At 39.6% G+C, this 15,523-nt stretch overlaps 2 protein-coding genes across 4 annotated transcripts in view; one reads left to right on the top strand and one right to left on the bottom strand.

Moving 5' to 3' along the window:
• The window catches only part of adam23a (ADAM metallopeptidase domain 23a), a 50,770-nt gene extending 36,763 nt beyond the window's left edge, over window positions 1–14,007 (top strand). Inside the window, exons 23-27 of one of the 3 annotated variants that reach the window (XR_015493241.1) lie at window positions 613–781; window positions 3,151–3,262; window positions 4,486–4,576; window positions 8,757–8,948; window positions 12,612–14,007. Coding sequence is in view for 2 of the 3 variants with exons in the window: in XM_087256758.1 (XP_087112884.1) it covers window positions 613–781; window positions 3,151–3,262; window positions 4,486–4,576; window positions 12,612–12,657 (418 nt within the window). In the remaining variant the exon portion in view is untranslated. Of the gene's footprint in view, window positions 1–612; window positions 782–3,150; window positions 3,263–3,551; window positions 3,643–4,485; window positions 4,577–8,756; window positions 8,949–12,611 lie in introns of all 3 variants that reach the window. The other 2 variants (XM_087256758.1, XM_087256759.1) reach the window with 2 other exon arrangements.
• Window positions 1–15,523, bottom strand: part of stk24b (serine/threonine kinase 24b (STE20 homolog, yeast)) — an 835,587-nt gene that overhangs the window by 167,010 nt on the left and 653,054 nt on the right. The gene's annotated exons all lie outside the window — the stretch shown is intronic.

The following is a 15,523-nucleotide window of genomic DNA, read 5'->3' as shown; positions in this document are numbered from 1 at the left end:
ATCTGAAAGGTTGCCATAGGTTTTATAGATTTTGTCTTCTCCAAATGCTTCATTACATACTACATTAGGTTTATATATGTTCGTTAGATTTATATATAGTTAAAGTCAGAATTATTAGCCTCCCTGTATATTTTTCCCTAATTTCTAAACATAATAGTTTTAATAACTCATTCCTAATAACTGATTTCTTTTATCTTAGTCATAATGGCAGTACTTATTCTTTTAATAGATATTTTCAGGACACTTCTATACAGCTTAAAGTGACATTTAAAGGCTTAACTAGGTTAATTAGGTTAACTAAGCAGGTTAGGGTAATTAGGCAAGTTATTGTATTACGATGGTTTGTTCTGTAGACTATAATTAGAATTCAGTTATGTCATGCAAAATTATCATTTCCATGGTTGATTTGGATAGTTGGTAAACAATGGGTTATTTAACAAAGTTTCACAGGCTGAAATTATGGAAATATTTTATCAATAAATTCGTCTATTCGTTAATCATACATATAATAAATAATAAATGATACATTCATTCAATAAATCCAGTCACCAAAGTTATCTCAAGTGGATAAATCTTCTGAAATACGTGTTTGTTATTTTCCCTCTTCTGTAGTGGAGGGCATGTGCTGTTGGACGATGACACTGATCTTGGGTATGTGGAAGACGGTACGCCATGTGGCCCCTCTATGATGTGCCTTGAGCGGAAGTGTCTCCCCATCTCCTCTCTAAACCTCACAGCCTGCCCGTCTGGCCCGGGCGGTCGAGTCTGCTCTTCTCACGGCGTGAGTGATCACCATCTGACCACATTCAGCATTGAACAATTCTGTTACAACCCAATTAAACTAGAAATCTCCTCAAATAGGCTCGCAAATGGAACCCAGAATTGAGTTCACTTATTTCCCTGAATTCAGTTTATATCAGATGAATCACAACTAATTTCTCGACAACCGAAAACAACACTAAGCTGTTTTAATTTACTCTCCCTAATGCCATCCAAAATGCCTTCGATCTTTATGATTCGATCGATTCTAAATTAAAATGGTCGGACAGCTTAATTTAGACAATCATACCAAAGTATGATTTCTTTTTTAACAATAATTGTAGACTTCTTATACTGCTTAAATGGAAAGGCCAAATAACCACCAACTTTCATTCATTCATTTTCTTTTCGGCTTAGTCCCATTATTAATCTGGGGTCGCCACAGCAGAATGAACCACCAACTTATCCAGCAAATATTTTGCGCAGCGAATGCCCTTCCAGCTGCAACCCATCACTGGGAAACATCCATACACACTTATTCACACACATACACTACGGACAATTTAGCTTACCCAATTCACCTAAACCACATGTCTTTGGACTTGTTGGGAAAACCGGAACACCCAGAGGAAACCCACGCGAACATGGGGAGAACATGCAAACTCCACATAGAAATGTGCTACCCTCCATTTTATTACAATTTTTATCTATTTAAATTTTTTTTTTTTTTATATTTTTAACCTATTGTGATTTCTTTATTTTGATATATATATATTATTTGTGTGTGTGTGTGTGTGTGTGTGTGTGTGTGTGTGTGTGTGTGTGTGTGTGTGTACTGCTTTAATCCTTCGAGGCATAGATTCAACAAGATACTGAAAATCACACATCACACAGTTGCTGCAGATTTGTCAGCTGCACATCCATGATGCGAATCTCTCATTCCACCACATCCCAAAGGTGCTCTATTGGATTGAGATCTGGTGACTGTGGAGGCCATTTCAGTACAGTGAACTTATTGTGACAGAACTGCCACTCACTGGATATTTTCTCTTTTTCTGACCATTCTCTGTAAACCCTAGAGATGGTTGTGCATAAAAATCCTAGTAGATCAGCAGTTTCTGAAATACTCAGAGCAGCCCGTCTGGCATGAACAAACATGCCACGTTCAAAGTCACTTAAATCCCCTTTCTTCCCCATTCTGATGCTCGGTTTGAACTGAAGCAGATCGTCTTGACCATGTCTACATGCCTAAATGCATTTAGTTGCTGCCATGTAATTGGCTGATTAGACATTTGCCTTAACAAGCAGTTGGACAGGTGTACCCAATAAAGTGGCCGATGGTTATATATATATATATATATATATATATATATATATATATATATATATATATATATATATATATATATATATATATATATATATACACACACACTAAGCCGAATATAAGGGACTAAGCCGAAAAGAAAATGAATGAATAAAAAGTTACATCGTGACGTTACATCAGAGTCTGAATGTATGGGGGATTCCACTTAGGAGACCACTTGCTCTGCAGCGTGAACACAGCAGCAACTGAACGCTACCCCAGATACTCATGCAGTGTGAAAACATCTGTGATCTGACAACTTTAAATATCACACTGTGGGAACTCATCACAAGGCCAAATCCCCAATCTTATTGGTCTCAGAAATAACACAGACAAACCCGACTGAAGAGAGAGGGAAGATTATTCATTCATTCATTTTCTTTTCGGCATAATCCCTTTATTAACCCGGGGTCGCCACAGCAGAATGAACCGCCAACTTATCCAGCACATGTTTTACACAGCGGATGCCTATCTCTGGGAAACATCCATACACACTTATTTACACACATACTCTACGGACAAGTTAGCTTACCCAATTCACCTATACCGCATGTCTTTGGACTGTGGAGGAAGCCGGAGCACCCGGAGGAAACCCACACAAACGCAGGGAGAACATGCAAACTCCACATAGAAACGCCAACTGACCCAGCTGAGGCTTAAACCAGCGACCTTCATGCTGTGAGGCGACAGTACTACCTACTGCGCCACCGCGCCACCAGTGGAAGATTATTTACAACATAATTCACAAGGTCCTTTCATTCTCAAAGTGCTGGTAGTTGTTGACTTGCTTTTTATGAAGGGCGACAGTTTCAGCTAAAAGTCATCTATAATGTTCTGCTGAAGAAAAAGGCACCTACATAATACATTTTTACATTTATTTTATTTTAGCAAAGCTACTTATTATTACTTTTTATCATTAAGTTGCTTTTCTGTTTGCATCAAACTCTGCTAACAGGAACTTATGATTTAAAATAATAAAAGTTATGATTCACCAATTACTACACAACTGTGTGTCCCCTTTTTAGGTGTGCAATAATGAAGCAACCTGCACGTGTGATGCTACCTGGGCAGGAACCGACTGCAGCATGCATGATCCACCGAAAGAGCCGCCTGTCATCGAGGACCCAGGTCCCAAGGGTTCGTGACCTTTCCTTAATCCTCTAAACACAAAAATCTTGCAATATACACACACACACACATACACACACACACAACTTACGACCTAGCTCTCACCTGCATACACACTTTACCTCCAGATCCACTGCAAAGCCACTTCCACTGCTTTTTTTCTAGGTGCCCATTTTGGTAAATGTGACTTTCCCTACTCAAAAGACTTTTACATACATCATTTTTAAGAAACAAAACAAAAGAATGGGGCCTTGAGTGACATTTTCTCTGCTGAATCACCCCTATTTCCTCTGCACAGTGAGCGTGGCCACAAACAGGCTGATAGGGGCAGTGGCAGGGACCATTCTGGCCCTGGGGGTGATTTTTGGAGGCACAGGGTGGGGAATAGAGTAAGCACCTCTTAACCCTTTAATGCCTCTCCCCCAGCAAGAGGGAGATCATGTGCTCCCATGTGTGCGCGTGTATGTGCGGTCGTGTGTACGTGTTCTCCCAGTGGCTTTGTCCGTTGTGTTGAATGTGATGGTGCCTTGTTTTATTTTGTTTTTTTGTCGTGTAATTGGACTGATTGATTGGTATATCTCTTATTTTCTCCTCTCCCTTGGCTGCTATTATCATGGATATTTTTATTATCACCCTGTGTCAATGGAGTGTTGCGGTGCTTCCCTCTCTGGTCCATGTGGGGCATTTACATAGACTCAAAGCGAGAAGAAAGAAGAACGAGCGAGGAAGGTGGAAAAACATCATGACTTGGACTGACATTGACGACTGATACAAATTCCCCTCGGAATTGGCCTACTTTCTTGAGCTGAGCTAAATATTCCAGTCTAACTAGGTCTGATGTGTGCGTGGAAGTTCGGCGTGAGTGTGTTTGTAGGTTAGTGTTACTTTATATGTCTGTGTGTGTGCGTCTATGCATTTGTTTGCGCCAGTCCTGCGTTGGTGGCGCAGCTCAAAACACCTCGGTGCTTTAAAATCTTACCCCTGTGCCCAAATTTGCAGCCGCTAAATTCCCCTTATAACATCCCACACACACACTATGCTATCAAGGGTAAGTTAAGCCTAATCTACCCTACGGATTCCCGAGCTTTTCCTACAGTATGTCACACCAATCACATGACTGAAAGCGTGTATAACATAAGTGAAGTCCAGCATTTGATGTGTAAATCCTGCATGCTGTGCAGGTGCCCCCTGCAGCTCACGTCATGTTTCTCTCCCATCATGCCCTTCTGCAGGTCCTAGCGCCACCAACCTTATCATAGGCTCCATCGCAGGGGCCATCCTGATGGCAGCCATAGTGCTGGGGGGGACGGGATGGGGATTTAAGTAAGAGCTGCACCGCATGCTTCCTATTGCCTGCCAGCCTGGAACAGGCTCACTCACACTTAAACATGAACACACACTCACACACAATACATACATGCACACAACACTCACCACTACACACTCAAATTCACACAGACACACACAGAAGGGCCTGGGCTTCTGCTACAGACAACAGATATTAAAAATAAGACTAAATTCAGAGGTAATGCTAGGATAAAATGACAAAGCTAAAGGATGCTAGTTGTACTTAGTCCTTTGTTTTTCTACAATTTAATAACCTTACATTTGTTTACATGTAGCTTTTTAAAGTATATATAGTTTACACATGACAGCAGATGTTAGCTTAGCTTGTTAGCACATGCTAACTAGATCAAGAAAGCAAAATTGGCTACTAAAACGGTCTAAAAAAACAATAAATAGGTCTTTTAGTGTACGTCGAGACTAACAAGCCCATTGGTTTAGCGCTCTGTAGACTGTAGCAGAACCTCTTGCAAACTGGCCCATGGCTTGACATGCATGCGAGCAAAATGGTAAAATGGATACTGAGCAAGATGTGTAATGATTAACATTAATATCGAAATGTAGATTCTTTATTTTTGCTATCTCTATCAGTGTACAGTATCAGTAATACCATGACCAACTTACATAGTAACGTGGGAATTGTTGGAGAAAGTAACTTTGTATGCTTATTTAAAGCTACACTATGTAACTTTTTTTTTTTGTGAAACATAAATGAAATTTGAATACTGATTGAGCATTTTATAAATTGACCTTGCAAACTGTGTTTTTAACTTACTGTGACTCTGTATTTTAGAACGGATGGGACGGATTTAGCAGAATACTTCGATCATACACCTATGCATGCTTATGTCTTACTCATAAATTTATAGAGAAGGTCAGGCTAGTACTATATGCAGTGGGTTTTGTAGTTGCTACAAAAAAACTTGTATCAACAATAGTAATAACACTGACTTTGTGAAACTTGTTGTGCGTCGACTGTGTTCAGTGCTTAGCCTTTTGGCCAAGTTTGCATTTTACTGTATCAAATATGAAAAGCAATTGTGTATAATGTCAGCATTGCTGAACTTTTGTAACATGACATTAAAGCAATTGTTTGTTTTTAAATGAAAAGGAATTCATCCATGTAGAATAGCTGAGCCAAACCATTCTCGCAATGTTTTTTTTCTGCAAGTAACTTGTGATTTATCTATTAAAGGGCAGAAAGATGCATAGTGTAGCTTTAAAATGTCATTAAATGTGTATAACATCAAATATGTTTTTAGCATAACTATACAAGTGCATTTGGTTAAACAGTAAATGAATATAAATTTGATTTGCAAAAAAAAAAGTTTTTATCTTGTTTCAAGTCCAAATATCTACAAATTGTTAAAATTTACAAAGTAAAACATTTCGTTTTCCGAAAAAATACATCCAAAGTAACTGAGAAAGTGGGTGAGTCCAGCTCTGTTTAGGTGGGAGTTTCAGGGGAGGGTAAGGGGGATGGGTTTGCATAAAAATGGGAGTTTCAGTTCCGGCAACCGCTGATTTTCACAGAGCCAAAACAATCACAAGCTATGTTTCCATCCAAAAATGCGAATGAACTTTATGTGCAAAACTGGATTATCGCATAAAAGACGTGCGACTAAAGCAGCGTTTCCATCCAACGAGTCAAAGCTAACAAAATCGTCACTTCCTGATTAACTGGCGCCAAATATCAACAGTAAAAACGGAATTTGCTGCAATAGGAGAAGCTGCGAGAATCTTTTCTTCATCTAATAAATGACTTACGCCTCTGAAAGCAATCTTGACACGCAGTGAACGCGCGGTGGTGTTTGAAGGTGTCCTCGCGGACCACAGCCAATCTTGATTCTGGAGGTCATTAATGATATAATAACACTAATACTTAGACCGTAAGGCGTTTTAGAATGACCAAAACAACATTTCAGATGTTTTACAGTGTCCTCAGCCTGATGGTTTTTCCATTCACACACATTTTCATCATCACATGATCTCTTTTAACAAAATCACACGACCTTTTTGTAATGCGATCTTTCAGTCTGTTATATTGTAGTGATATTAAGATGCTGTCAACTTAGCAACTAAATAATTTTGACTAAGGTATGTCTTTAAACACTGAAAGAGTACTGCTGACGATACTGACTTTGCCATCTGAATAAACATAAACAAAGAACACTGATCACACACTTACCAAATCTGTTGAAATAGGACAATTAACACCAACTGAAACCGCATCTTTTTTTAAAAGGAGACAAGTAGCAAATCCGGATTTCCATTTCCAGATGCGAAAAGCGCTCGGGTAAAAAATGTTCCTTACAAACGTATTACTGTTGCGTGTTAGCAGAGCATTGTAATTCACATGAGTCCAGCTGCGCTTTCATAGCGGGAAATGAAAACAAAACCTTTGTTGCAGCAGATTTATAAAGGCAACACTGATGACCCATGTCTCCAAACAATTCTTCTTCTTCCACTTGTTTTGGCAACACTGTAACAGGTAAAAACAGTCTTCGAAGCTATTATGCATATTAATTAAGTTGCACGTCCTGCACAATAGAGTGCGCTGATTGGTTTGAACCAAGACTTTCTCATAAATTTATGCCGCACACTCAAACACGTCACGTTGTACTTGCCGGTACAGACATTCAGTCTCCATGCTGGATTACACACAAGGATCTGATCACCGTGACGTACCTTCAAAAATTATTTTCAAACCAGAAGAATGAATTTGCTCGAAATAACGCAAAAACGTTTTAATTTATTTTTAATACATATACATACATGTCCTAATAGTGTTTTTAGCAGTGTGGAACACGTATACCACTGTCAACAGCTCAAAAAATCCCCAGTTGAATCTGCCATTTGCTATTTACATGGCAGACATTGTAAGTAGAAAAAACTAAACGCTTCACTAGTGAGAAAACAGTTAAACAGAGCATTTACAGCACGAGAATAAAGAATGAGCCTCCTCCAACCGGCCTCTTTCTCTTTACTTTTATTCTTTACTTTATTCCTTTGCTTTCATGGGTAAGGAAACGGTGTTGTACACACTCCACTGAAGACATCCATTAGTCTGCATATTTAATTTTGAAGCGCAAAGTTTTGTTTCAAAACTATTTCTAAAATCAGTTCTAATTTCCAGCAAATGAATAAATGAACAATAATACCGTAGTGTGGTTAGAGGTGGTAGAGTTATATCCAAACACAAGTCCTTTTCTTATGATCCATATAGTGACACATACGTCTCCAAAACCCGACAGGTGGACAAATCTAAACTTGTTTTTATTAAAACAAATGTAAATATGCATACAATAAACAATACTGCTAATAATAATAACATTATACAAAATAAAATTGTCATGAATAAACTGAACAAAATGGAAAAAAAATGTGTTTTGGTGTTTCGTGACTCTTTAAAGCACAGGTGTCAAATTCAGTTCCTGGAGGGCCGCAGCTCTGCACAGTTTAGCTTCAACCCAAATAAACACAGCTGATCAAACTAATTGAGTCCTTATGGTTTGAAACCTACAGGTAAGTATGTTGAAGCAGGGTTGGAAATAAACTGTGCGGAGCTGTGGCTCTCCAGGAACTGGGTTTGACACCTGTGCTTTTAAAGTATGTTTTTTCACTCACTCCGCTGGCAGATTAATTAGCATATTTTATAGAAAAACTATTAGTATTTTTTACGAAAACAAAACAATTTTTTTTCTTGTCCATCAAATGCTTCTTTATCTAAGTATGTATATTTGGACTAAAAACAAGACAGAAACATTAAAAAGCATTTTTTGCAGTGAGTCTGCGGACTTGTAGAACCTTTTTAAGCTAGGAGGAAATTCTGGGAAGCTAGCTTTGAGATCTGGAGGTCCTCCAGGAAAACGTAGCTCACCGCAGCATGCTCATTTGCACATAGCATCTTGACTGAGCCCATTTAGAGTTTGCATGCAGACTGGCACCAAGCCAGAGCTAAAGCGGAGTGCTATCAGAGCATCGCACAAAGGCTGGGCTCACCTCAAGTGAAGGGAAGGGAAGGGTTGTTTGTTGTTTTCCTTGCTTTGAGAAGCGGGGTGGGTTGTTGGGGCGGGATGGGACGGGACGGGATGACGACTTTCTGACCCGCTCTCCTCGCCGTGATCTCTCTCTCAATCCCCCCTCCGTTGTCTGAAAGGGTGAGAGTTTGAGCGGAGAGGGGTGGAGGTTGTGTCGTAGGCAGCCTTTGTGCCATGGCTGGCTGCCACGCCCTCTTATCTCCCGGAAGGCCCTGGGCCCCCCTGAAAACCTAGAACAGAGCAAGAGCCCTCACCCCCCACCCGGACTCGCCCGGCACCGCTGCCTTTACTGCCTGCTTCACAGAGACCTGGTACAGACACACGCGCTGCACTGCACCTGCATGCTACCCCAGTCACCCCCACCCCCCTTTCCCCCCTACACAGCGATAGTGGCGTCTCCCACCTAACCTCTCTATGGACAGGTGCATGTTAAACTGCTGGGATGCCCCACATCAAGCCACGCTACGGGGAGGTTGTGTCAAACCCCTGTCGTTGTTGGTGTTGTTGCAGTTCTTGTTGCCTTTCTTGTTGTTCCTGGTGGTATCGTCGTCGTTCATGTTGTGGGTGTAACGTCCTTTTCTGACCCTCGATGTTGTACACTCTCTTTCTTGCTGTTCTTTATGTCTATGTCCATGTTTTTCTCCCAGGAGGTAATGTTCTTTCCACATCCCTTGTTGTCTTTTCTAACACATACTCACCTGAAGTCAGCGATCGCTGCGAAGGACTGCCGCTTTTACCCACCGCAACCAGATGCGTTTAGGCTGGGCTGTTCTGTCCTGGAGGGCACCTGTCCTGCAGATCTTAGCTCCAGCCAGGCTTGCCTAGGAGTTTTTTTATGAGTCTGAACGTCTTCATTCAAAGGGATAGTTCAGCCATATCTGAAAATGTGCGCCCTATTTTAACGGTCTAGGTGCAAAGTCTAAAGCGTAACCGCATTAAGGACGGAAAAATACAGATAGTGCCACGGCACATGGTCTAACAGGGTTGTGCTTATTCTCTTATTGAGTTATGGGTGTGTCTTGTGTATAACGTGCATTAAACCAATCAGAGTCTCGTCTCCCATTACCTTTAAGAGTGAGTTGCGTCGCACTTTGGCACATTTGCTATTTACATGGCGGACTTTGTAAGTGGAAAAACTGAGCACTTCACTAGCGCAAAAACAGTTGAAACAGGGCATCTGCAGCGTGAGGAGCCTCCTCCATTCGGCCTCTTTACTTTCTCTTTACTTTACTTTTACTCTTTACTCCTTTACTTTGATGGGTAAGGAAACGGTGTTGTACACACTTCACAAAAGACATCCATTAGCCTACATATTTAATTTTGTTTAAGCCAAAGTTTTGTTTCAAAACTATTTCAACAAACGAATAAATGAACAATACCGTAGTGTGGATAGAGGTGGTAGTTATATCCAAACACAAGTCGTATTCTTAAGATCCATATGGTGATGCATACGTCTCCAAAACCTGATAGGTGAACAAATCCTTTTAATAAAACAAATATAAATCTGCATATAATAAATGATGTTGCTAATATTAATAACATTATACAAATGCAAATTTACATAAAAGCCCCCTGGGATGTAGAAGGCATGGAGGCAGTGGTTTTTAATTTATGTAGAAAATAATAATTTTTGTAATATTGTAATTATTAAATTTTTAGTTTTATTTATAAAGATATTTGTGTGTTGCTGTACAGGCTTTGTGTATTAAGCAATGTGTACTCATTTAGGGCGCACAAATCACACGCTCAGTGCTGGCCAACTTTTAGCTTCAATTGCGCAGTCTATTTTAGTTCATCAAAATAGCAACGCACCAACAATGGGCCTTAACACACCTTCTTTCTAGACTTGCACACCCATGAGTCCACACAGTGGCGCAAATGGATTTACTATTTAAACAATGTGGCGCAAAACTGGAAAGTTAGGGTTGCACAAGTATGAAAATAGCAACAAATTGCGCCAAACACGTCTTGCGCCTTATTGCGCCAGCTGTATGAGAGGGCCTATTATTTTTAAGACTATTTACCAACCAAAATTTCTTTTAACCAGCCATTCAGAAACAGGCAGTAATATTATTACTAATTTACTCACAGTAGTTTTTAGTTTATCAATGCTTTAAAGGGCTTCTTTTTTTACTCCTTTTACATGATGTAAGTTAAGTCTTTGGTGTCTCCAAAGTATGTTTGTAAAGTTTCAGCTCAAAATACTCATCAGATTATTTATTATACAATGCTAAAATATGCCCATTCTGGGCTCAGAGCAAAGTGTAGCTGTTTTTGTTGCCTGTGCCTTTAAATGCAAATAAGCTGGTTCTCCCCTCCCTCTACATCCGATTACTTCAAAGGATGGTACACGTACGTGTCTGCTTCTCATGTGTTACGTCAGATAAACAGCAGTCAGTGACAGAGAATGATCACAGAGAGTCGAAACAGTTAATTTAATCCCAGTTTCTTTGTAAATCCTGTTTTGTGGATATGTCAATCGATATGGTGGGTGGAGAAAAACGCATTCCTAAATCTCCTTGCAGTAAGCCTCAAAATCACTGGGATTTGTATCCTATTTTAATTCAGGACATTTTTAAAAAGAGACTTGTTCTGTTTCTATAACTCCAGTATGACTGTGGACACACTATACCTTCACAGTTTTATCTAAACAGCTTCCAAAAGTTGATTTTGCATCATAGGCACTTTTTAAGAAATAAATCTAACCAAACTGATTAATGGGATTGTTCACTTTTTTCCCCCGTTTTTTTTTTTTTTTTTTTTACCAGTGAATGAATTAATTTTATTGACTGAAAGCCAGACAGTTAAATCAGCTATCACACATTCCCATTATCCCTCATCCTTAGACAGGGCTAGTGTATATAAATACTGGTATCCACTTGTTAAGGCGTGACGTACCTGTGACGGATTGAATACTATTTCCAGGTCCAAGCCGCTACTCATTTGAACTGAGAAAAAAATAGTTTAGGACATTTTTAGTCATATCACACAATTAAGTGAATTTTATAAATAAAAAAAAATCATAGTGTACACTTCAGCCCCTGGACTTGCTTCATCACAGACACCAATATTTTAACCATTTATACACAATTTATCCCAATCTGCCCATCTGATATTAGGCATGTAGTCATATAACGTTTATTATTAGCATTTGATAAGACTCCCCATAAAGTCTAATAGAGCTCTTGGACCCAAAAGCTGCTTTACGTGATGTCACACTTAACAAGCGAATATTGAAAACTGATTTTTGAGTGTCTTTGTGCGGTCACTCACTGAAAATAGCAGTCAGTTCTTTCAAACACTGTTCTTGCTTTCCCGGATATTACCATCCTTTGAGGTAATTGGATGCAGAATGATCAAACCTGATTGGTCAACAAGGTACATGATCTAGCCAGATGCAAAAACTGAACAAGCAAATCTCAGCTGTAGTTCACACTATATTGTGTTGTAATTCATAAAAACCTCAACTGCAAACTGGCAGTTAGAACTGCTATCAATAATCTTCAGCTCTTAGTTTTACTTGGATTTGGTGCTTGTGGAGTGTTCGTTTTAGGCCCTGTCAGTAACCATTTACTTCTACGGTTAGTTTTTTATGGAAGTCAGTGGTTACAGGTTTTCAGCTTTCTTCAAAATATCTTCTTTAATGTTTAACGGTGTATAGAAACCCAAAGGTTTGGAATCAATTGAGAGCGAGTAAACAGTCATCTTGGGGTGAACTATCCTTTTAAAGTTGACTCTAAACTCTGCTGGAAAGTTGCCTTCCAAGGAGCATGACTGGACATCCCTGATGTCAAGAGTAAAACGAAGCATTACAACTAGCTAATTATTCTAATTAAGAATCTGAGCAAACATCTAGTAGGTGGTTGCTGCGGGTAAGGCGGTACGATGGGCAGCAAGTTGTATGTTGATATCTCTGGCGTTGCCCGCACTAACCCCTTTTTGTTTGTTTTGTCCTGTTTGTCCTCAACACCAAGAAATGTCAAGAAAAGACGATACGACCCTAACGCCAGTGCCATCTAAAGGCTAAGAGAACTGCACCCTTGCCTAGTGTGCCCCTGGGTTCAGTGGGAACCCACTGGACTGTACCCTCTCCTGCTGCTGACGGCGTCGGCATTACTTGAATAAAAAAAAGGACAAAGCGAGAGAAGACTGAATGATCAATCATTTTTTCATCTGATGTCACATAGAACTGCTTCTCTAGCGCTGCCCCCTTCCCCCCCTGTTCCTTTGCCCTCTGGTCCCGAGCATCCACACTGAGCATCCCCGAAATACAGATAGAGGATGGAAGCACTCATCGGGGCATGACTTCCGGTTCACACGGCCCTACCTCCGGTTCCCAGGCATGACCAGCTTCAGCTGTGGACCTCGCATGGCAAAGGAGGGACACCAATGTAAGAACATATGTTCCAAAGAAGAATGACTTGAAGTTCCAGTAGGTTGGTGACACATGTGAGTGTGTTTTACCATGATGTCGAACGAGAGGGACCCATATCTTCTTCGGACAAACATTTCAAGGCAGTCTTTTTTTTAGCATGTTATTGCAGCCATTTTCTGTAGTATTAATGAAGACACCCAGATAAAAAAAAAAGTTAAAAAAAAAAAAAAGAAGAAAAATCCATTTGGCCAGCAGCGTATACAGCTGCATGATGAAATCACCACAGTTATATATGCCTGATGACATCAATTCCCCTTAAAAGAGAGAAAAAAAATGAAAGAACAAAACTGGCTGGGCCCTGTAGGTCTGCCCTGACCTGAAAGCCGTAACTGGCCAATCAGAGAGCTGCATGATGTAATTGCACTGGGGGCGGAGCCCACACAGCCTGCTGCGCTTTTCAAGGTATCTGCATGTCAAAGGAAAAAAAAAAAAAACAGTTAACATTTACTTACTATGCAAAGGGGAAAACGTTGCACAAACCCAAAGGTTTGGTAAAGAATTCTCAACCGAGACTAACAATGAAATTGATCTTAAGCTAGCGGATTATTAATAAGGCAGTCTTTTATATGCTCGGCCATCTATGTTTGACATTATAATAAGCTTCTGATTACTTAAAATGAATGTTTCTATGAAAATCTCAGCTTCTGAAAAACTCAAACGTCATTGTCATCTGTGTGGGACAGCATAAACTTGAGGCACTTGCGATATTATTAATTGGACGGGGCTTTTTGCATAAGAGGGAGCTCGTATTTTGGCCGATTTCACTGAAATATGAGCAGAGAGAGAGAGGGTGTTTTTCTATACTACCATTGATCTACACCATCAGGTTTTTGAACTCATCTTCTAAACCCTGAGCCCTTTTACAGCCATCTCATGTTCCCATGGAAACATCGCCAAAAACAACAGATAATGATAATAAAATTGATAAAAATTCACCTTCTCGTTTCTTCATTCGTCCTTTGCCAATCGTCACACATATTATAATAACTTTATTGTGTATTAAATACAAAATATATTCAAAATAACAATGTTTATGGAAAAAAGGATTTAAAGTCTATTTAAAAAATCATTTTAAAAGCACAGCATGTACATTCACTATAACCCCAACATAAGCTCATTCTGAAAACGTAGCCCTGTAGACATTTCTGGAGATCGCAAATTATGTAGCCAGAGCTACTTATGGCTTCATTTCATCATTATTATGAACACTACATGACGGTATGACGCCGTTCCTTTTCTCGCTTATTAGCTGACCAATTACCTCCGTATGGATGGCTTTTCGCTGTTATCAGTTTGTCCAGTTACTCAACATGTACTTGACGCACAGTGGAGTTGACAACTCCACAAGAATTTTAAGAATTTAAGAATTAAAAGTTTAAGTCTAGTAAAGAACGGTGTCAGAAAGCGAGTAAGACAAAAACAAGCCAAAACATAAAATAAACAAGTGAATAGCAGGGTGAGAATGTGATAAATCTGAAAACATGGTAAAAATCAGGCGAGGGCTTTGCTTTTTCTGGATTGCTTTTTAAAACACTGTGGTTGGGCTTAAGGAAGGGGGTGGGCGAGTCAATCTGTGTTTTTGAAAACATATATCGGTTGGGTTAAGGGATGGGGAGGGTGGGTCAGTTGATTGGTCAGTCACTCAATCAGTCGACAGTGACCTCTGGTGGATTTACCTGAGAACAGCAGGCGCAAATGGTGCTAGCGAGAGAAATTTAAGATCTCAAAAAGCATACACAGCGACCTCTGGTGGATTTGCGAAAACAAAAACTTCAAAAAACAATTTACCTCCTGGATGTATTTTGTCTCTCCAGAAATGTATGTATCAATACGTAATTAGTATGAGCCTGAGTTGATAAAACCAATTTTCTCAATTTACTTTTGAATATTTGTGAACTTCTGCCTACTCATAAATGACCCAGAGGAGCTCAAAGTCTAGAAAAAGAACCTAAATCATTCCATGTGACTTCAATGGTTCAACTGTACTCAAACGAAGCTCCAAGAACACATTTGTGCACTAGGAGTGTAACGGTGATCCGAACAAATCACAACCCACAGTTCTGAACGCACTTGACCAGCGCATTATTAACATTTTTTAAACTTGTATGTTAATCCAACATTAATTAACTACAATTGCAGAGAGATCGCCTCCTGTATCGTTGAAAGCATTTTGGCTTCCCTGTGAAATATGATGATGATGGTAAAAGTTGTGGTGGGACCTAAATGCTTTCTTAGGTTTTTAAATAAAGGTGTTTTCTGTCACTGCTTGTTTAGCTTACAATAATGTGTTCAGCATAAAGCTGCACAATTAAACATTAAAAGATTGTGATCTCAATTTAAACCCACGCAACATTAATGATTAATGATAATGATTTGCATGTTTCTTAATCCTTCGAAGCGCTGCATTCAAATCTGTGTTTGATCGAGAGAGACTGTTTTTACACTTTTTTC

Source organism: Danio rerio, chromosome 6 (genome assembly GCF_052040795.2).
Source record: "Danio rerio strain M-AB ecotype USA chromosome 6, GRCz13ab, whole genome shotgun sequence".
Taxonomy (NCBI): domain Eukaryota; kingdom Metazoa; phylum Chordata; class Actinopteri; order Cypriniformes; family Danionidae; genus Danio; species Danio rerio.
The sequence above is the reverse complement of the archived record's forward strand: the minus strand, read 5'-3'. Positions and strand labels throughout refer to the sequence as shown.